Source organism: Eleutherodactylus coqui, chromosome 6, assembly GCF_035609145.1.
Source record: "Eleutherodactylus coqui strain aEleCoq1 chromosome 6, aEleCoq1.hap1, whole genome shotgun sequence".
NCBI lineage: Eukaryota > Metazoa > Chordata > Amphibia > Anura > Eleutherodactylidae > Eleutherodactylus > Eleutherodactylus coqui.
Window position 1 is genome coordinate 91,410,956 of NC_089842.1, and position 23,523 is coordinate 91,434,478.

The 23,523-nt window shown below is 44.1% G+C and overlaps 1 protein-coding gene across 1 annotated transcript in view; it reads left to right on the forward strand.

Annotated features, from left to right (window-relative positions):
* Nucleotides 1-21,172, forward strand: part of LOC136631397 (carcinoembryonic antigen-related cell adhesion molecule 1-like) — a 39,848-nt gene extending 18,676 nt beyond the window's left edge. The window contains exons 2-7 of the mRNA XM_066605678.1: nucleotides 1,716-2,072; nucleotides 11,392-11,658; nucleotides 14,920-15,090; nucleotides 18,013-18,062; nucleotides 19,586-19,609; nucleotides 20,896-21,172. Of these exons, the coding sequence (XP_066461775.1) occupies nucleotides 1,716-2,072; nucleotides 11,392-11,658; nucleotides 14,920-15,090; nucleotides 18,013-18,062; nucleotides 19,586-19,609; nucleotides 20,896-20,940 (914 nt within the window). The 3' untranslated portion in view covers nucleotides 20,941-21,172. The remainder of the gene's footprint in view (nucleotides 1-1,715; nucleotides 2,073-11,391; nucleotides 11,659-14,919; nucleotides 15,091-18,012; nucleotides 18,063-19,585; nucleotides 19,610-20,895) is intronic.
* Nucleotides 21,173-23,523: the final 2,351 nt, after the last annotated feature.

The following is a 23,523-nucleotide window of genomic DNA, read 5'->3' on the forward strand; positions in this document are numbered from 1 at the left end:
AGAATATTGTGTTATGCACTGTTAACTCGAAATTATTCGTTTGCGCGGCGGTCCGACCAGCTCGGTTTGAAGTGGTTACATGGGTCCCGGGGGTCTTTCTTTACATGGTGAACATTAAATGCCCATCTTGTCCGGTTTGGGCGTTCTACTCGGTGCTTAGGGAGGGACAGCTCTCTGTGTCTGGCAGCGGCCAGTGTTCTGGAGGGGCAAGTGGGAGGCAGCGTTCACGTTTCGTTGCTAGTCCTGGAGTGATTGTCCCGGGGGGGGGGGGGGAATATGGCGGTTGTCCGCTCAGGTGTCCAATCTCTGGTGCCGTCCCGGTGCCCTCTATTAGCAACTCTGATGCTACTCCCCAGTAGATGTGCAGGCTGTGGGCTGCCTGCCAGTGCGGTTTCAGTCCCACTTTATGCAATTAGTCCTGCCAGGGACCTCTGCGTGAGGTTCGGGGGCTCAGCGCAGTGATCCTCTTGCCCCTTATTCTGTCCCCCACACTGATGCTTTTAGCCCTTTGGGGTGTTGATGGTTGAAAGGGGGGAGGGGGTGAGCAGTGGCGGCGTGGGTGCCTTGGTTCGGGCTAGAAAGCCGACGGCGCGGTCCGGCTGCCTGGAGCTCAGGTAAATGCGTGTGCTCCGGCTGCCGGTTAGCCACGCCCCCGTCCCCTGATATATTTATACATAGTTAGTAGGTCGTCCCTCAGACATCTTTTTTCTAAACAAAATAATCTCAATTTTGATATGGGCCTTCACTGGAGATGTTTAACCCCATGACCACTGCAGCCAGTAGAAGGTCCCAACAGGGTAAAACATCTTCTCCTACATTAGAAGCCTACATGATAGGCTTATGGGACATCACCAGGCCAGAAGACTCAGTGACGTCACCTGCCATCACAAAACTGCGCCATAGTAAGTATCTTCCTTACATATATTGCTTATGGGCACGAGTGGGCCAAAAACTATATTAAAAAAATTTAGTCGACAACCCCTTTAGTCAGGTTGTTCTTTCATGACAATTACCTTTTCTGTTGAAGCTGATTACAATAGATCTGGATGCAGAAACCCCTGTTGATCAGCTGGTATCAGGGAGGAAGGCTTAATATTTCTCCTCCCCCAATACATGTGACAAATGAATGTTCAGGAGCCATTGCAAATCCATTCATTTGTCACATGTATTGGGGGAGGAGAAATATTAAGCCTTCCTCCCTGATACTAGCTGATCAACAGGGGTTTATGCATCCAGATATATGTCTACATGAAACAACCCTTTTAACAAAACACAAGGCTTATTTACTAATGCAGTTCAAAAGTTAGACAGTGTAAACTTTTGACTAGACATTCTTAAAATGCACCACATTTATCAAAGTAGCTGTGCTGAATAAATCTGTTAAATTTTAAGACTATCTAGTATTAAAAGTTTAGACCACCTATTAGTTGGCTTAGTTTACGCCAAGAATTGTGCCAAAATTTTGGCACAATTTGGGGCATTTTAATGTAATCTTTTGAAGCAACTTAGGGCATGTACCTTTTTCAGACAAGTTGGAAAAAATATCCAAAAGTGTCTAAAAACACATAGTAAATGTGGCGCAATTTGCGCCAAAAAACTGACCTATTTTGAATAGTAAATCTGCCCTAATGTGTTGATGAATTGAAAGAATGCCATCATTTATGTCAGTTTCAATAAGTCACCATTACATTGATGTCAACATTTTTTTTTTTTAGTTTTCCCATATCTGTGGCTAGATATGGTCTGTGGAATGGCCAGTATCCAGCTGATCCCTCAGTATCCAGCTATTAATGACTCTGTCACCCTGAATGTTACTGGGATTAGTGAGAGATTTGAACGTTTCACTTGGTATAAAGGACCAGAACCAGATCCTCGTTATCAAGTCCTGAGATACACATATAAACATGGCGTCTTGATATTTAAAGGACCTCAGTACACTCCCAGGATCACAGCTTACAGTGACGGATCATTACGGATCAAAGGTCTTCAGATCACAGATCGGGGGAATTACACAGTGAGGATATGGATACTGAGCTCAGTACTGGACATAAATGTGACCCTGACCGTCTATGGTGAGTATCAGACTGCTGACTTACTATTATATATATTACATTACCTTCAGGCCCGAAGAAGGTACAAGCCTGGCACTGAAATGTTTTGCACCTGTTTCTCTACCTACCTTATGGAATAAATTTGGGTTTCCTGACTAGCACCTACAGCTTCTGCCTTGAACAAATGGATATTGATATCTGATGAGCCATCCAGGATGTAGGTGGGTTGAGTGAGTTTCACCATCGCCTTGTGGAGAAAGTTTGGATTTTAATTAATTTGATTCACTTCAGTTTCATGTTTATCTCTCCAACATATTTCAGTGCTTGGATATATACATTTTTCCTTCTTTCTGCACATAAGAAGGCACCAGTATTGTAAGTGGTACATGGTGGATGGAGAATGTTACAGATTTGCCTTTGAGTCCAGGAGCTTCAAGTTACACCTTTGAGTCAACAAATGACTGCTGTGAAGAATGTGCAGTATTAGATAGTATAGATTTGTTTAACACTTGACATAAAAAACACAGCTCCCACAGATCCTTTTGTTAGCTCCAGCAATTTTCTCTATTTTAGTATCAATAAGGCAAATTTATCTTCAGAACGGATACATGGTGTAATAAACTAAAGCTGAACCTGAACTTATAAATGTTCTTCCTTTTCCCAGATCAACAATTGACAGTAGTCCCATATCTTAAATGTTATGTCCACACTGGCAACCATTTTTTTTAACTTTGCAAATGGTCTTGATAACCACTTTCCAACCATTGTATCTTCAACACCAATGCAGGTTAATGGTTTTCCATGGTAACAGATTTTAAATAAGTATTGTTACGGCACTCTGACCCCCCGAGCGCCAGGTGGGGTGCCTTGAATTTACCGCACCCCACTGTCCCTGCCTACTTGCCTCGGCCCTGGCTAACCCCAGGCGGACAACTGGACGGCAGTCCCTGCACTGGCTAGGGACCTGGCGACTGACAAGATGTGACTAACTAAATGGGGGGACAGAGTGCCGACAGAGAAGGCAGATGGAAATGACCAACAGAACATACAGAGCAAAGCAAAGCTGGAGATGGAAGCTGACAGGCAAACTAGAGGCTGAACTGAGGCTAGCTGCAGACAGGACCTACTAGACGCTGACCGAACCAATAACTGGCAGTGAGCTCAGGTCACTGCCAGCCTTATGACTGCAAGCCTCCGCCCAGGGGCGGAGAGTGGGAGGAGCTGACTCTCCCACTGCTGCATAAGAAAGGTGGAGGAGTGCGGGCGGCACCCTAGAGGCGGACACGCCCACGCCGCCGCACACTGGCTGCCCCACGCCACCGGGAGAGCCCCGACTCCAGAGCTCCAGGACGCCGGAGCCGACACCGGATCGGCGCGCGTCGACCGCGGGACCCTGCGCTGCCCTGCATGGTAACAAGTGTAGTCTGATGCTACATTTACATTTTGTACCATCTGCCCTCCACTTCTTGTTAACTTACATTACGTTTGCTTAGCAAGAGGTAGCAAACAAATTAAAGCAAATCCAGCTGCAGAATTAACCCGCACAAAGTTTGTGGTCTTTTACTATGGACATGAGGACAGATGTGAGAAATTTTGCCTTGATTGTGATATCACAGCACAGAAAGTTATCTTATATTTACCAACTAAAAAAAGTTATTATTCTCAACACAACAAAACCCATTGTAAAGTAATGCAAAGTGTAATTAAAGTACCATGATAGCGCAATACTCGTTGACAACACATTGCATAAAGAGTCAAGCTAAAGACAAAAACATCTGCAGGGCTGTTTAGAAGCTGCACACATAAAGCATTGGGGCATTTTTAGTCAATGCCATTGGAAAAGTTAATTAGTTTTTTTTTTTTTTTAAGATGAATTTTTTTAAATGAACAACAAAAAGCATGCAGTTCTCAGCTATTCATTATGTTATCACTATTATGACAACAGATGCTGCCAGGGATTTTCCGGGACTGAACTATTGAATGACTTATTGTCAGCTGGGGGTGTAACTATAATAGGTGCAGAGGGTGTGTTGGCACTTGGGCCCATAAAATCTGTCTTTCCCATATGAGGAAAGCAGAACTATAAATAAAGCAGTATAATTGGGCGGCCCTGTTACAGATTTTATTTTGGGGCCCAACAACTACAAATAGAGATGAGCGAGCACCAAAATGCTCGGGTGCTCGTTGCTCGGGACGAAATTTTCGCGATGCTCGAGGGTTCGTTTCGAGTAACGAACCCCATTGAAGTCAATGGGCGACCCGGGCATTTTTGTATATCGCCGATGCTCGCTAAGGTTTTCATTTGTGAAAATCGGGGCAATTCAAGAAAGTGATGGGAACGACACAGCAACAGATAGGGCAGGCGAGGGGCTACGTGTTGGGCTGCATCTCAAGCTCCCAGGTCCCACTATTAAGCCACAATAGCGGCAAGAGTGCCCCCCCCCCCCCACTGTCAGCATAAAGATCGTTCTCCTCTGCCATAGCTGTAACAGATGTGGCAGAGAAGAACGATGTTAGCCCATTGAATTCAATGGAGCCGGCAATACAGCAGGTTCCACTGAAAGCAATGGGCTGCCGGCGTGCGCGGGATGAATTGTCGGGAAGGGCTTAAATATAGAAGCCCTTCCCTGCAATTCATCCAGAAATGTGTAAAAATAAAAAAAATATACCATATATACCGGCGTATAAGGCGACGGGGCGTATAAGATGACCGCCCAACTGTCACCTTATACGCCAGGAATACAGCGGAGCAAAAAATAAAAATCATTACTCACTTCCCCCGGCGTTCTGCGGCGCTGCTGCAGGATGTCGCTCCCTCCTGGTCCCCGGCAGAGCATTGCTTTCTGGACGCAGGGCTTGAAATCCCCGCCTCCAGAAAACACACGTGCCTTCAGCCAATCACAGCCAATGACAATGATGTCATTGAATGGCTGTGATTGGCTGACGGCGTGTGTTAGCTAATCACAGTAGCTTTCTGGAGGCGGGGATTTCAAGCCCTGCGTCCAGAAAGCAATGCTCTGCCGGGGACCAGGAGGGAGCGTCAGCCTGCAGCAGCGCCGCAGAACGCCGGGGGAGGTGAGTAATGAATTTTTTTTTTGACACTTTCTTTTTTTTTGTATTACCGGCGTATAAGACGACCCCCGACTTCAGAGCAGATTTTTCAGGGTTCAAAAGTCGTCTTATACGCCAGTATATACGGTATATACTTACCTTGTCCCGGCAGACGGAGTTCAGCGCGGCCGGCCTACAGTGGGTGTGAGTCAGACCTGCCCCCTGATTGGCTCAGCGCTGAGTCTGACTCACACCCCCTTCACACCCACTGCCGGCCGCCGCGGCTGAACTCCGTCTGCCGGGACAAGGTAAGTAATAGTATATAAATATATATATATATATGTATATTTTTATTTTAACACATTTCTGGATGAATTGTAGGGAAGGGCTTATATATTTAAGCCCTTCCCGACAATTCATCCCGCGCACGCCGGCAGCCCATTGCTTTCAGTGGAACCTGCTGTATTGCCAGCTCCATTGAATTCAATGAGCAAACATCGTTCTTCTCTGCCACAGCTGTTACAGCTGTGGCAGAGAAGAATGATTTGTCTTCTATATGTTCTCAATGGTGTCGGTGCTGCTGCCGCCGGCCCCATTGAGCGCATATAGAGAAGAGAACAAGAATCGCAGATCGCAGATAGGTGCGATCTGCGATTTCTATGGCCTAAGAAGGACCGTTGGGGTTCTTGAAGCCTAAAATCACTCCTAACACTCTCCCTATAGCAGCTCCGGCATCAACAGCACTTTCCCTGAACTATGTCAGAACGCATCTGTGGCGAGCCGCGGGAGGGGCCGATTTATATACTCGGGTGACACCTGATCTCGCCAGCCACTCACTGCAGGGGGGTGGTATAGGGCTTGAACGTCGCAGGGGGGAAGTTGTAATGCCTTCCCTGTCTTTTTATTGGCCAGAAAAGCGCACTAACATCTCAGAGATGAAAGTGAAAGTAACTCGAACATCGCGTGGTACTCTTTTCGAGTAACGAGCATCTCGAACACCCTAATACTCGAACGAGTATCAAGCTCGGACGAGTACGCTCGCTCATCTCTAGCTACAAATGATACCTCTGATTCTCGAGATAGGTTGTTAATAGTTGAACGGAGGGTATATGACTGAATAGCTGGTCACCAGACTGTACAGAATGGATGTGTTGCCAGAAACTCTATCAGTTCCATACATACTGCAGTAACCAGGAATAGTGTGGCAAGCAAAAGTTCCATTCAAGTGAATGGGAATTACGCCTGCAATACCATCCCAGCCACTGCAGTGTGTATGGAGCTGTGTGTTTCCACCAACACATTGGCTCCATACAGGGTCATATTTAGAGTTCACGCTGCCCTAGCCACTTTTATTGCTCAAGTCCCTATTGATAAGTCATGCTCAAGCTGCTACCCAAATATATTAGATAGCTGTTGGCCAAAAGCTTGTTAGGCCGACTGCTTTTTCTCCTAACTCCCAAATGCAATTGCACGCTTGGTCAAAAGTACATGGGTTTTTGTTGGTGAGAAAGTAATAATCTACTGCCAGACACCTCTGGAAGAGGTTTATCCCTCGTGCTAACATAGATATAGCATCAGAACCTAGCTTACTATGTAAGTACTTTAACAGAACATATATATATATGATTATACTACATAGATACAGTATAAGAACAAAGCTTACTCTATAGATGCCAGGAAAGAACAAATCTTACTACATAGATACCATAGCAGACCCAAGCTTACTACATATATGACACCATATCTAAGCTTATTTATATACATATATAGGGTACCAGAACCAATTTTACTACATCGATATGGTACCAAAACCCAGCTTACTGCACATATAAGATACGAGAACCAAGCTTACTACATAGATATGGTACCTGAACACATACACACATGCATGATTTTATACATACATGAACACATACATACTAGAAGCACTTGGGCAATATCCTTGACCAGGAACTTCCTGATGTTCAAGATGGATTCTGCAAGGGCAGAGGGACCCATGACCACATCGCATGCTTGAGGTAGATCATGGAAAAGGCAAGAGAGCATCAGAAGAAGCTCTACCTGTGTTTCATTGATTATACCAAGGTTGTCAACTACATTGAGCATGATAAGCTTTGGGAAGCACAGAGGGAGGTAATAGTACTAGTGCTGCATCTGAGGAGCAAGTCCTCAGCCGAGGAGACAGTGGGGTAGAGAAATACCTTGTCACAGGGCTCTACTGTCTCCTCCCTAAGGGTAGCTCGGGACCTGGCCTCAATACCGACAGGAGGAGATCACAAATTAGTAACCGAGGTTACCTGAAATCCTGTTTGTCACTCGTGACGCCGACGTTCCATCCTCTGCGGTGGATCTCTTAGATGTCATAACGAAAAACAAAGTAGTCCACACACAGAGTGTCTTTTCTGAATAACATCTGGGAACATTCAGTCCTATCCGTTTACTTAAACGATTGTAGCAAACAACAAATAAACAGTTCTTACAGTGGTGAAGCAGTGAGGATTCACAGGGTATTTGTACATCCACAGTCGCAGTTATATGTGGAAATTCTCTATCCCGGTAATTTTCTTTCTCATCTGTCAGTCACTCACTTGTTCTTTGCTCTCTGGTGTTTTTTTTTTCTCTTTCCAGACACATGCGGTTCTTGCGCAGCTTTTCCCTTGTTCGGGCTCATGCACTCCCTGTGTCTAGTGGCTATGGGGAGTATCTCAGGAAAGAAAGGCCCAAGTGGGAATAGCGGACCACCTCTCGGCCTCCTCCATGTCTCCCTCCTCTCACTAGCTCTTACTGGGACGGGAACCACTCAAACTCCCTCCAACTACTGGGCTGGAATCCTTGGAACTCTCTGGGCTCACATGTGACTACACTTTTATACGACACACAGGACAAAACGATACATTTTCCAGACATGACCAAACATTAACTCTTTCATGCCTGCAAACATTCAATACACTTAAATCTGACTCAACAGACAAGACCATGCACAAGACAAACATAAAACATGTATTCTGTGGTTCTGGAGGGGTCTCTGGGCCACTACACCAGCATACCTGATCACGTTGATTAGGTCCTTCTACAGCAGTAAAGAAGCCACAGTGAGACCAGATATGGGGAAACAGAATAGTTCAAGATAAAAAAAGGGCACAAGACAAGGGTGCATCCTCTCTCCTTTGCTTTTCAACCTCTATGCAGAAGTGATCATGAGGCGGCTGGACTTAAATGATCAAGGTATTGGGTTGAAAATAGGTAGAAGAACCATAACTAATCTAGGATATGCAAATGATATGACCCTAGTAGCAGAGACAGCGAAGCATCTAAAGACGCTGATGCTGCAACTTAAAGAACAAAGCGAGAAGATGGGACTTCACCTGAACATCAAGAAGACAAAGATCATGACCGCTGCCAACAAGGAAGTCCACATAAAGGTCATCAACGAGGAAATCAGAGTAGTTAATAGTTTTGTATTCCTTGAGTTCTTCATCTATCACAGTGGCAGCTCGACAGATGAGATAAAGCGCCGAATAGCACTGAGGCATACGGCCATGGTGAGCATCTACCTAATATGGAAGTACAAGGTTGTGTCAGTCACTATCAAACAAACATTAATCACATCCATTGTCTTCCCAATTGCAACAAATGGCTGAGACCTGGACATTGAGGATAGCAGACAGGAGAAAAATTAACACTTTCAAGCTGTGGTCTTGGAGGAAACTTTTACAAATTGCTAATGGAATGTTTAAAAATCCATTTAATGTAAAGGCAGAGAAATATGCAAGTATATCAGTTTCAATAGGACATCATTACAATGATTTTAGCATTTTTTTACGGCTTTCCCAGATCGGTGGCCACATATGGTTTATGGTATCAAGCTGATCCCTCAGCATTCAGTTGTTAATGGATCTGTCACCCTGACTGTTACTGAGATTACTAAGGAAAATGTGACTATTTCCTGGTATAAAAGTCCCAATACAAGTTATCAGTATCAAATCCTGACATATTTTCCTGGTAGTAGTAACCCTACAGTTCCTGGAGATCTGCACAATCCTAGGATCACAGCTTTCAGTACGGATCATTACAGATCAAAGCTCTTCAGATCACAGATGGGGGCAATTATATAGTGAAGAAAGACAAATATGAAACCAGCACAGGACATGCATGTGACCCTGACTATCTATGATGAATATTGCGGACTGTTCCTATATTATACAATACTGTGTAAAAGTTTTAGGCAGGGGTGGAAAAAATGCTGCAAAGAATCTTTTTCAAAAGCAGAAGCCATCCAATTCACTCCAAATTAATTCTGCAGTAGGTCAACGACACCAAACATAAAGCCAATGTCATTAACGGCTATCCTCAGCATGAAGAAGAACAAGGGGTCCTGGAAGTGATGATTTAGCCTATCATCTAAGGACCTTTCAGATTGTCACATTTTGTGCCTTCAAACTTCAATTATATTAGCTTGAAATCAGAATTTGAAGTTTAGAGATGGAAAATGTTATAAATTTGGACTGGAAGGTTTTTCAAGTGCCGGGGTTAAAGGGAATCTGTCAGCTCAAACAAGCTGTCCAAACTGCAGGCATGATGTTACAGAGCAGGAAGAGCGGAGAAGATTGATATATAGTTATGGGGAAAGATTCAGTATAAGGACTTTTACCCACTACTGTTTTTTTTATCACTGCGTTTTTTTCAATGGGACTTTCTAATGTTAAAATCGCATCGCACAAAAAAAATTTAACAATAGGAAGTCCCATTGAAAAAAACGCAGCGATATTGCAGCGATAAAAAAACGCTAATGGGTAAAAGCCCTCAGGCTACATGCACATGAATGATTTTAAAGCTGCGCCTGTGTGCTGTTTGATTTTTTTTTTTTTACTCTAACTGTTCATCCGAGTAAAAAAAGTCTGTGTACAAAAGCTCATTTAATTGAATGGCTGCTATTGCTGTACAATTTTTGAATAGATTTTTCAGTACGAAAATTGGATGGAAATATCATCTTGTATTTATTCATTTATATCTCTGCACATTCTGACCTGAACAGTCCAGTGGGCGGAGCTATCAGTGATTGACAGCTATCTGTGAATGACTGTACATACAGTGATGGTCCATTTCAGATGGTTTAGTTTAGGATGTGAGGAACTGGTCAGTGAAGAAAAATTAGGCAGCAGTTCCTAAGCAAACATATACATCTCAATGGTAAAAGACTAGAAGTAAACCCTGTGTTGTCTCATTCTGCATTCATCTCTCATTCATCTGTACGTTACTTGTTACTAATTCATATTTGGTAGGTTAGCAAGAAGTAGGGTACAGATTGAAGAGAGTACAGCTGAATGATTAGACTACGCTAAGTTTATTTGTAGTCTGTTACTATGGAGATGCATATGTCTGCTTAGGAGCTATAGAGCAGGATATTTTTTCATTATAACGATATGAGAAGTTGCTTTATTTTTCAATTTAGATGCACAGGGACAAAAAAAAGAATAATTTCCGAAGACTTTTATCATGTTATCACTATTGTTACAGCAGATGCTGCCGGTACTGGTGCATCTTGTCCCCACCAGAAGAATAGGTAGAGATCTGGGATTGTGCTGTGGGAGGTATAGGTTACGCCCCCAGCTGGCGATTGGCTGGGCTGCTGTCTCTGCTCTCCTGTCTCTGCTGTGGTCCTTCTGCCATCTACTCCCCGAAGCCCTTGTTTCTCTGCTGCATGACTGTCACCGGTGGTCTCCATGCAACGGCCCCACTGTCAGTGTTACCGCCCAGCTCAATGCAATATATAATGCCGTACTTGCCTTTCTCAGAAGGCGGCCTCGCTGTCTGTCCTGCCGATTAAGCCACGCAAGAAACCCTTCCCCAGCTGGCAGTGCTGCCGACGGCAACAGCGCTCTCAAGCTCCACGGGTCTGCAGTGATCTGCAGCCGCAGCAGTGATTCTCGGGCAGCTCCTGAAGCCGCCTCTGTGAGTGTCACTACTCCTGTAAGCTTAACTGTAAGGCTAACCCTAACCCTCCAGGCACGGCACACCTGCTTCCTGTAAACCTAACCCTACAGCCACGGCAAACACCCACCATAGCCTAACCATAACTGTAACCCTCCAACCCCAGCAAACAGCCCCCCTAGCCAATCAGGAGCTCTGGTGTGTTAAATGGGTGGCTACAGTCACTCACTATATCTCTATGCATATTTCTGGTGGAGACAAGATACACCAGTACTGATGCTGCCACCAAGTTGAGATGAAACTATATAATCTTAGCTTAATTTGTATATCTTGTGTCATTGGTTTATTTTATTTACAGAATTGGTCAAAAAACCAGTAATCAATTCTTCCCAATCTTCAATCCAAGAAGGAGATTTCTGTGTCCTCACATGTCTCACAGCCAATGCCGAGAAGATAACATGGAGCCGGCAGAATGAAAGCTTTCCCTATGGAGCAATAATATCAGCAGATGCCAGAACCGTTACATTCACTAACATTAATCGCAGTGATACAGGAAGATATCAATGTGAAGCCGAGAATCTAGTCAGTAAGAAAATCAGTGATGTCTTCATCCTGACAGTATTATGTGAGTACTTTGTATGGAACCCAAAAAGATGTCTTTCCCATGGTGGCACTGTGTTATTCTTTCTAGAGAAAGGGATGTACCCAGAGGACTTACTGAGGAATCTATAGTAGGGCATTTCTCTGTCCAAGACCCAGGGGTGGATGGAGTAGTCTAGGCCCCTGGATGATAAAGGTCATGGACTCCTAACCATCCACTATACCAATACTTACTTGAGACAGGTTTTTCTACCAACAATGTAATAGAAACATACAAATATGCAGAAATATTAGCTCAACTTCTCTGTTTATTGGTATGAGCAGAGAATAAACGTTTTTTGAGGCAAACATACCTCTTTCTCAGTAATTGCTGGGGATATACGTCAGGGGTAATCAGAGATGTCTCTACGTATTTCCATGGTAGTAGAGACGTTGGGTAACTTCTCTGTATTTGTATATTCTTCATAATTATCAAGTTGCACCTTATTCACAATTCTTTTCACTTTCAATGGTGTTGTTACTGACACGTCCACCCTTGTGGGTTGGCTACACCTGTTACTAAAAGGGGTTCTGTCATTAGATAACATAAATTCTATACTTACCTACTCCTCCCCTGTCAGTCTTCTTCCCGCATCTTCTCCCCGCCAATCTTCTCCTGGCTCCTGCAGTCCCCTGGGTCCACTCACTGCAAGCTGTCTGAATATTCTTCTTCCGGTGACGAAGCGTCCATTCCCTGCAGGCTCCTTCTTGCTGGTTAGTGTACGCTACGTCACCAGTGTGCTAGCGGCAAAGACTGTGTATGCACACTGTCTCTCTGCAACAGTATATTAACTCTCACGGCAAGACAGCGTGCATGTGCAGTCTCAGCAATAGCTCAGCATTCCTTCCTAGGCAGTGAACGTTATGTCACTAGTGATGTAACCTACATTGACCTGCCGGAAGAAGAATGCAGAGAAAGAACGCCCCATAACAAGAAAAAGATGTTCCGGATGTGTGAAGGTGAGGTGACCTGTGGGACTGGAGAAGCTCAGCGAGAAGATGTGGTAAGAAGACGACCTGGGGAGGAATAGATGAATATATATTTTTTTTAATTACAAAACCCCTTTAATACATAGACTGTTTTTAAGGGTATATCCTCCATAGAAAATTCTTTCCACCAAGAATTTTCATTCTAATCATTTCATATTGGAGTTGCCCCACTCCTTTCTTTATCTATTACTAACACTGCAGTAGAATTTAGGAGTGTGCAAAGTGGCAAATGTACTTGGAAGGTATCTTTTCTTTTCCATACCTTTCTTCACAGCTGGTGTACAAATGTTACCCAATATTAAGTTTTAACCAAAAAAGGGAACACAACTAAACTGTGCACATTATAAAACTCTTAATCACATCCTTTTCCTAGATATTTTTCAAAACTGTCGGGTTACACTAGGTGTAAAATTGTCTAGAATACATTTGGCACTTGGCTTCATGGAGTGGCTCTCCCTCCAGAGCGTCCATCTTGCTCTTACATTAGCTGCGACCCATACTTCCTACCGCCTGCCATGTATTTGTTGCAGTCACCGGTGATTGTTCTAGCACATTTATGTGAACAGAGATGGTTTAATTTGGATAAACTTTTTAATGGGCTTTTCTCCTTTCCCCCCTCCCATGTTTGGGTGGAAGGATGGTATCTGAGACCCCACTGTTCTTCAGGGCTACTGCGTACAGGAACAATGCAGAAGAGGTAGGACACACTCATCTCAGTATTTTCACTCTTTAATGAAAGCTACCATCAGTGCTGTATATAACTGATACAGCATGAAGTCAGCAGGGTCACTTTGGGAGGGAGAAAAGAGAGCGCAAATATATTAGGCCACTTTAGTGGCAGCTGCACACACTATGATCCAGTGGTGGTATAATGCAGGTGGGAACTCGGGTCCAGTGGCAGTGTAACACCGGGTGGAGTCCATGAGGGTTCTGGGGTGCAGGTTGATCCACACTTATGGCCACAAGACCCATCAGAGGGCACTGTGGGAAATGACCAATGAAGGGAACAAGCAACTACCTTGACTGGTCAAGCGCCCCTTCCTCCATTCTGCTCTTTCTTAAATTATCTTCCAAGTATAACAGACAAGGACAGCTGACATGCTACTGCACATGTGCCTGAGATGTCCTATTAAACTCTATAGCATGGCAGAGAGCAGGCCAGACTGGCAACTACTATGCATGATCAAACAAAGCATGCATTGCAACAAGCACAGAAGCCACTGTGCAAGCACAGCCATCACTGCTGGACCATGGGGGAGGCCATATCCAATGAAAGCCTGCCATTAACAAAATGAGAGACCAAGGAAAAATAAACAGTACAGAGTTCACTCAAAAAGAAAGGAGATATGTGCTAATTTGCATAACTAAGGATAAGCGACTATATGAGATATGATTGCTGAGATGGGAATTCCCCTATAATATGACCTACTGGAAAACAACATTTATTTTCATTTCCTGTTCTACCTAGAGAATGTGAACCTAACTTTGGTTGTTATAATGTCTGGCAGCCTTATGATAAGACTGAGCTTCCAGTGGAGAGGGAGAAATTATGTAATAAGCTACAAAGCTAGTGAAGCTTTTCTCATGCAACTTTATCTATCTATGGAAGGGGTAGTCAACTACTTTTACCAACGGTCCACTTTCTTGGGTCTGGCATCATTTGAGGGTCCAAGCAGAATGCAAAGACCTAGGCTGGAGAGTGGCTTGACTGCCAGTGCAATGCTTGGTCAAAGGACTTGTTCACATCCCGCTAGAGTTTCCCAGGCCGAAACCTACCCCATAAACACTTAGCCTGTATGCAATAGAAATTAATTGAATAGCAGAAAGTGCTACAATATATTTTACTATGTATTAATAAAGGTTACTTTCCAAGAGGCCCTAACTGTGGGTTTCAGCTTACGGCAAAGGCTGTGGAGGGATTGGTTACAATTTAACCCTAGTGGGCCCTTGAGCCCCCCAAATTTTTGTTATCGTTTTAGAACAAAACACTCACTGGGACAACAGGCATCTGTGTCTGGGTTCATGCTGCTTGTGGTTTGGGCAGCAAGAATCTGACGACAGAATTCTTTCAACACTTAGAATTTCATTCACATTCTGATTGATTTAAATAAGATTTAAAACACCTCGTTTCCCCCCTCTTTATATTGCCATTCCACTTCTGCATGTAACGCATATCTATCTCCTATCTATCTATCTATCTATCATATTTATATCGCTACCAATCCCAAATAATCTTTATTATCATATTGCTTCGCAGATCATTCTCATGATGCCACTGGATTTAGCACTGGTGTAATTGCAGGTGGATTTAGCCCTGGTGTAATTGCAGGTATTGCCTGTGGGGCAGTATTGGGCATTGTGCTAATACTTACTGTAACTTACCTTCTATACAAGGCATACATACTTCCTTTAAGAGAGGCTAAGAATGGTAAGTCCAATGTTTAAGTCTTCTTGTATCGTTAAATCTGGTGTATATTTTTATCCAGTTATTTAAATAGTGGGGCCATGTTCTATAGCACTGTATGCACATTGTAATCACTCATATCAGCCTTTCTTACAAGCTAATTTCCCAAACAGACACTCAGGGCCATTAAGGGGGTTTTACCAGAATAACAAGTTATCCACTATCTGCAATATAAGGGCTACCTTGCTGACCGGTTGGAGTCTCACTGTTGAGATTCTGCTGATCTCGACAACAGGGGTCCAGTGTCCCGTTCTCCTGTCAATACCAGGGTTGCTTCTTCCCCCGCAATGACATCACTCTGAATGGAGTGCTAGGTGGGCATGTGCCGTCAGCGCTCCATTCACTTACAATAGGACTGCTGAGATATCCGACCTGCACCCGCTTGGCTATTTCTGTTATACCTATTGAAATGAATTGAGTCGTAACACAGAGGTTTAATTATAGAGTTACGCTATGAAGTGGTTATACTGCTCAGTTACTCTTGGGTTGATGGTGGTTATGATAGTTTTGGTTAACTAAGACCCTTGTAGATCTCTTGATCCAACAAGACAGGTGAACCCGCTTGGGTGTAAAGCCATTTATCACTTATCGCTTTCAAATTTCTAGTTTAATTATTCTAATCCTTCCAATTACCGCACCATCGCCCTCATACCTCACGCAAGCAAAATTCTTTTAAAGATCATACAAAAATGTATTGTGACAATTGTTGAACAGGAACTACCGGACATTTAGGCTGGCTTCCACAAAGGACGTGGCACCAGAGACAAAATTGTTAACCTGCGCTGGATCATGGAGAAGACCCGAGAGTATCAAAAGGATGTGTACATGTGTTTCATCGACAAACATGACAAGCTTTGGAAGTGTCTGAAGCAAGCGGGCGTCCCAGAACATAATGAACAGCTTATAAGGTCGCTTTACAACAACCAAGAAGCAACAGTCAGGGCAGCTTATGGAAATACGGATTGGTTCAGAAACGAGAAAGGCGTACGGCAAGGTTGCATTCTATCACCAGCCCTCAATCTGTATGCAGAAATGATCATAAGATGATGCAATTTGGCCGAATTAGAAATCAGAGTCAAAATCGGTGGCAAAAATGTCATCAACTTCCGATATGCAGATGACACCACCCTGTTTGCGGAAAGTGAAAGTGCAGTGACTGAGACACGAGGCCCACACTGAGGAGCTGGCAGAGGTAGCGATGGCACTTGTCAAGGTGGCTCTACCAGACTCCTCCCTGGAGGAACGTATGCAACCTCAGCCAAGGCACCGCTAGGCCTCTTCCAGGCAACCCTAGGTCAGTAGTTACCTGAATAGATGTGTAGTGGACTGTAGAAGTTGTCACGTGACGCCACTGTTCCTTCTCACCGATAACTTCTCAGCGGTAGAAATAAAGAGAGTCAACACACGATTAAACTTGAGAAACCCAATAACTGGGAATGGGCAGTGACTGGCAAACTTTACTTCAGGCTTTGCAGAATACAGCTTACTAGCTTGTGCAAATAGAGACAACTTTAGCAGAATGTCAGAGAGGAGGACATAGGATGATATCGGGCCTACAGTCTTGTTATCTGTAAAGCTCCGCTCCTGGACATACACACTCCAGGATGCAGAATAACACCGGAGCGGGACACAACACTACACAGACACTCATTCGAAAATTATTGTATTGATGGCTGCCAGCGGACTCCTTTTCCTCTTTCTAATGCTCTTCAGGGGTGGTTCCTGGGATAGAGGACTTCACCATATGAGGGTTGAAGGTACCGCCATTCCTACTTTACTCCTAACCGTTGAAGATGATGAAAGTCCGCTGAAGACGAACCACACCTAACTCTTAATCACTCATATTTATATTCATATGACACCACGTGACTAGACAGACTTGATACTTTTTCAGACACATCCCAGCCACTTGCAGACGTTAACTTCTTGCATGCTGCAGCTGTGCAATACACATAACAGCAGACAAGACACTTTGCACACTACATCCACATAAAAGACATGACATGTATGACAATTATGGAGGGGCCAGATGTAGGTGTTTTGGGCCACTACAAAAGGGACCTGGAATACCTTATCCAACAAGTGCAAGAGGAAAGCAAACGCATGGGACTGTATCTCAACAGCAAGAAAACGAAAGTCATGACCACGGTAGGGAACGGTACAGTGAGCATAAAAATTAACAATGAAGAAGTCGAGTCGGTCCAAGATTTCATCTTACTTGAATCCAAAATCGATTGCAAAGGACAATCTGGACCTGAGATCAAGAGACAGATTACACTTGGTAGGAATGCAATGCAAGGAAAAGAAAAGATTTGGAAAAGCAAGGATATTAGCATTGCAACCAAAACTAGACTGGTCAACGCAATGGTCTTTCCCATAATGACATATGGTGGCGAAAGTTGGACGCTCAGAAAAACAGAAGGAAAATTGATGCGCTTGAACTATGGTACTGGAGGAGAATGTTACAGGTACCTTGGACTGCCATGACAATGAACAAGGTAGTGTTAAAATACCACTAGAGGGCAAACTCATCAAACAGCGGCTCTCTTTTTTTGGACACGTGATGCGTACTAACCCACTGGAAACAGTACTGATGCTTGGCAAGGTCAGTGGAAAGAGAACATCAGGACGACAAAGAACAAGATGGCTAGATACAATCAAGGCCACCACAAACATGTCAATTGCGGAATTGAAAGAAGCCGTAAAAGACAGAAATGCATGGAGAACATTGATCCATGGAGTGACCGAGGGTCGGATGCAACTGAATGGATCATCATCACCATCAATCCTTCTATTTTCATGTTTTTCCTTTTTTCCCCTCATCTTCCCTCTCCCACTTATTCCTTGTCATTATCATAATTATTATTAATTTTGCAATATCTGCAGGCACGAAAGACCAGCCTGAGCCATATGACAAAGTACTGGACCTAGCGTCAGTAAGTAATGTTTTTCTTCTTTCTTCTACACTGCGGACACGCTTGGCGCGCCAACCAGGATGCAGGTGTGCCTCAGATCGGACAGCTTCCATTGACTTCATTAGAAGCTGTTCATGTAGGAACCCGCGGGAAATAGAGCATGCTGCAATTTTTTTCCCGCGTGTGTGATCCGCATACCGGGAAAAATGACATCCATAGGTAATTAATTACCTGCGAATGCCCAATGATTGTCTATGGGGCATATTGAACTGCGGATCATCCGCAATTTAATTATGCCCGTGGACATGAGGCCTAATTGTTATATGTGCTGCTTTCCTTTAGACCACTCTCTCACATAGGCGTTTAAAAAAAAAAAGACAAGTTTTTAAATGCAGCGTTTTAAGACGGCATTTTTAAAAGCGTTCTACGGTGTTTTTTAATGCACCCTATCATTGCAATGGGTGAATGCATTAAAAAGCGCTGCAACGCCAAAAGATAGAACATACAGCATTCAATTTAGAGCGTGTTAGAAACACCGCGCTAAAACACTCGTCTGAGAAGCCTCATTGCAATCAATGAAGGCTTAGTAGAGTGTGTGTAAAAAACGTCTGTGTGAGAGCGGCCTTAGGCATCATTCATATAAGCGTATATCGGCCCGTTTTCACGGCCAGCCAATATACGCTACCCATTCGAAACATTGGTTTCAAATGCCTCAGTTCAGATGGCCGTTTTTGTGGTGCGTAAAAACGGCCGTACGGCAAAGATACCACATATGGTGCACATTCCGGTCGCGCTCTATTACGCCAGCTGGAAAAGATAGTTCTTGAGCTATCATCTGGCCGGAAGAAGGCGGCCAGTCCCATAGACTCCTATGAGAACCTATGGGAGCTGCCGAAAAATGGAGGTGGGAGGGAGTTTAGTAGTGTCTCTGCTAAACTCCCTTCCCCTTTCCGCCCCTTGCTGGCTGTTAGCAAAAGGAGGGGGCGGGGCGGGTTGGGAGATTAGCACACTAGCTCCTGCCCCATCCGGCCCCCTCTCATTGCAAACAGCCAGCAAGGGGTGGAGAGGGATAGGGAAGGGGGTGGGAGTTTAGCAGAACTAAACTCTTTTCCCTCACCTGACAGTATCCCGGGCTTGGCGTATACTCACCAGACTGGGGCCAAATGGAAGGGTGCATAAACAGGAGATGCAGCCGTGACTTGGTAATGGCTGCCACTTGTTCATGTGATTTTCAGCCGCGCTGTGGCCATGACATGGCCAGCCCCAAATAGCAGCGCCCATGTGAAAGAGCCGATAGATAGATAGATAGATAGATAGATATCTCTGCTTTGAGCATCTTTGCAGTCGCAGTGCTGTTTATGAATCTGGCCACATAAAGAAGCTTACCCATCCAATAAGATTCAATGTCCCATAATACATTGTTTTTGTAAAAATTAAGATAGAGTAATGAGTCCATTTAATTAAAAACATTATTTTGCTTTCTATATTGATCCATGTTTGTTATTAATTATTATTTTCTGGTCTCTTCCTTGCTTTCTTTTTAGAAGTCTAACGAACCCACTTATAAGGTAAGTTCTCCGATTGGTTTACAGTAAAGATTTCCTTATACATACAGAATACATCACTTACATACCTGGTGCCATCCTTTTAATGTTGCTGCTGTAGTTCTTCCTATTCCCAGTCCCTTCTTCATGTATGTAGAATGTCTGCCAGATTCTCATACTACACTGTACGCAGTGTGCTTCAGTAGTCTGGGACAGTCGCCCCCACTCTAGGGGACCTGCAAAGAAATTGAAGGATTGAAACAAACCTAGCGTTTACCATGTATAGGTGCTGAGGGACTTGTACTGGACAGCGCGGTAAAGTAAGGTAAATGATGTGATTTACAAAATCATATGCCAGAACAATCAGTTTAAGGCCTTTTCGGAAAAATGTATCAAGTGGTCAACTTCTTTAAGGGGAACCTGTCATCACCTTTGAGTTTCATAAACTATGTTATGGGGCTCAAAACTGAGGGAACGAGCAACTGTGTTTCATACTCACCGGGTGCCCCGTTGCTTTGCTGTGTCCATTCATTTCTATGAGAGATGCATAAACAAAAGAATTAGGCTGCTGGAGCATGCTAATATCACAGGGATACAGCACAGGGACAGGGCACCTGGTGAGTATGAAACACAGCTCCCCAAATTCCTTGTCCCTACACATTGAGCCCCATTACATAGTTTATAGGGCTGAAGAGTAATGACAGGTTCTCTTTAAAACGTTAGTTGCCTGCTGCCACCACTAGAGGGAGCTTACTGTATACAGTCTTATTATTATGTGCAATGTATGAACAGTATGCAGTAAGCATCTCAGTTTTTCCCTCATGGTAGCTGCAGGCCCCCAGAGCTTTATCATTTCGCTCTATAAGTGTGCAGGGAATTTAGAGCTTTGTTTCCAAAGATATAAAAAAAATTAATCCTCACATAATTTGGGTTCTATTTAGATTTTAAAAAAATAATAAAATGGTGAAAATCTACTTTAAAGGGGTTGTCCCACTTTTAGCTATTTTCAGATAGTTCTATACATTACACGGTGGCCCAGGTTGGTACTGCAGGCTGAATCCTATTGAAGTGATTGGGATTCGGCCCGGGGCACTGCACAATATATGGAGCTGTCTGAAAAAAGCTGAAAGTGGCACAACCCCTTTAAGGCTCTCTAGAGTAATCAAGAATATTTTTATAAATTAATCTATATGACTAATAAGATCTAGGGTATCTCATAATCTGGTATGGATGTCAGAGTAAAGCAATATTACTGTATTTATAGTTCTTTCCTATAAATTATATTAACCTGTCGTATTTTGTGTTTTTAGGACCTGCAGTTTAAAACAGAGAATGTGTACAGCACGATCAGCTGATAAAATCAAGTTGCGATTAGCAGCCTCTCTACCGTGACAGTAATATGGTCGCCATTAGCAGTACCTGTATTTTTCTTGACATACTTGAGACACCTTTAAAATTTTTTTTTAACTCTTTTTTTATTGACATTTTAAGGAAAACATACATGGGCAGCCTGTATTTATTGAGACAACTTTTTATTGTCTGTGCAAATGTTATACATTTATTTTATGTACAACTCCAATTCCAAAAAGTTGGGACACTGTGTAAAATGTGAATAAATGTAAAGAAAAAAAGAATGCAATGATTTGAAAATCTCATAAAACCATATGTTTTTCACAATAAAACAGAACAAGTATCAGAAAGGTGAAAGAGAGACATTTTTTCATTTCATTAAAAAAAAAAAAACTCATTTAGAAATTGATGGCAGCGACACATCTCACAAAAGTTGGACCACGACCATCCCTACCATTGTGTAGCATCCCCTCTTCTTTTTACATCAGTCTGTAAACGTCTGGGAAGTCAGGAGACTAGAGCTGAGCGAGCACGCTCGGATAAGTCAGTTACGCACTCTTCTCGAGTAACTGCTTACTGGGGGGGGGGGGATCTCTCTCACTCTCTCCCCCGCTATCCCCCACCTCACCCCGCCCCGCCAAACCCCCCCTCCCCCGAGCACGCTCGGACAAGAATGCAGTTACTCGAGAACAGCAAGGCTCGCTCAAGTAACTGACTTATCCGAGTGTGCTCGCTCGTCTCTAGAGGAGACCACTTGCTGGTGTTTTGGGAGAGGAACGTTGTCCAAATCTTGTCTGATGTAGGTTTCTAGCTCCTCTGCTGCTGGGTCTTCTTTACTGAATTTTTCATTTCATAATGTGCTAAGTGTTTGAAGGGTCTGGGCTGCAGGCTGCCAGTTCAGCACCCGGATTCTTCTTCTGTGAAGCCATGCTGTTGTCATGGATGCAGTATGGGGTTTAGCATTGTCCTGCTGAAATATGCAAGATCTTCCCTGAAAGAGCCGTTATCTGGATAGGAGCATAAGTTGTCCTAAAACCTCTATATACTGCTCAGGATTGATAGTGCCCTTCAAGATGTATAAGCTGCTCATGCTATAGCAGCGTCCGAGGAGCAGGCCCACAGCCGAGGAGATACAGGGGTAGGTAAAGATCTTGTCACAGTGCTCTACCATCTCCTTAGCTGGGAGTAGCTTGGGACCCAACCAAGTTACTGCTGGGGAAGTTCACAGGGAAAAAATAACCGGAGGTTACTTGTAGTCTCTTTGTCACACGTGACGCCACCATTCTATCTTCTGTGGTAAATCTTGATGATAGAATAAAGTAGTCCACACATAGGGAAAATGTACTGGACAAAACCAGGAATGGTCGGTAGTGTCCGTTTACTGTAACTTTAGCAAAGGTCAATTCACAACAGCAGTTTAGCACAGATGCAACAAGATAAGGTGGTGCGACAGGGAGGATACTCGGGGTATTCCGGACAATCTACTGTCCAAGTTATCTGTGTGATCCCGCTCCCAACAACTCTCTCACTCTCCACTGGTCAACACTCACGTTACTTGTGCTTCTTGCCATGCAGCGGTCTTTCTCTCTCACTCAGTGCGTAGTAGTAGCACCGGCATATCCTGGGTAGACTGGGCCCAGGCCAAGCATAAGGAAGTCGCTCAGTTTCCTCCCTTCTCTCCACACACAGACCGATCAGTGTCTGTGTGGCTCACTCTCTGACTTCTCTGCTCTCTGACTCCTAACTTGTAGATTTGTCAGAAGAACTTCTTCCACTGCTAATGACTTGCATACACCTTGCAAGCACATATTTAAAACATAGTCACATGACACACAGTGATACATTTTCCAGGCATAACCCAGACATTAAAGGGGTTGTCCCGAGGCAGCAAGTGGGTCTATACACTTCTGTATGGCCATAATAATGCACTTTGTAATGTACATTGTGCATTAATTATGAGCCATACAGAAGTTATAAAAAGTTTTATACTTACCTGCTCCGTTGCTGGCGTCCTCGTCTCCATGGTGCCGACTAATTTTCGCCCTCCGATGGCCAAATTAGCCGCGCTTGCGCAGTCCGGGTCTTCTCCTCTTCTCTATGGGGCTCCGTGTAGCTCCGTGTAGCTCCGCCCCGTCACGTGCCGATTCCAGCCAATCAGGAGGCTGGAATCGGCAATGGATCGCACAGAAGCCCTGCGGTCCATGAAGACAGAGGATCCCGGCGGCCATCTTCAGCAGGTGAGTATGAAGACGCCGGACCGCCGGGATTCAGGTAAGCGCTGTGCGGGTGGGTTTTTTAACCCCTGCATCGGGGTTGTCTCGCGCCGAACGGGGGGGGGGGTTAAAAAAAAAAAAAACCCGTTTCGGCGCGGGACATCTCCTTTAACCCATTCAATCCTGCAGAGGTGCAATACACATAATCCAAATGCATACTATACATAAGACATTGACAAGACAATGGCACAAGACAGACATACATTATAGAGGGGCCCCACTAACTCTTGGCCACTACACCAAAGGCACTAATGCAACCCCATACTAGCAGAAATGCAGGGTTTTGAACTGTGCACTGATAATGAGCTGGATGGT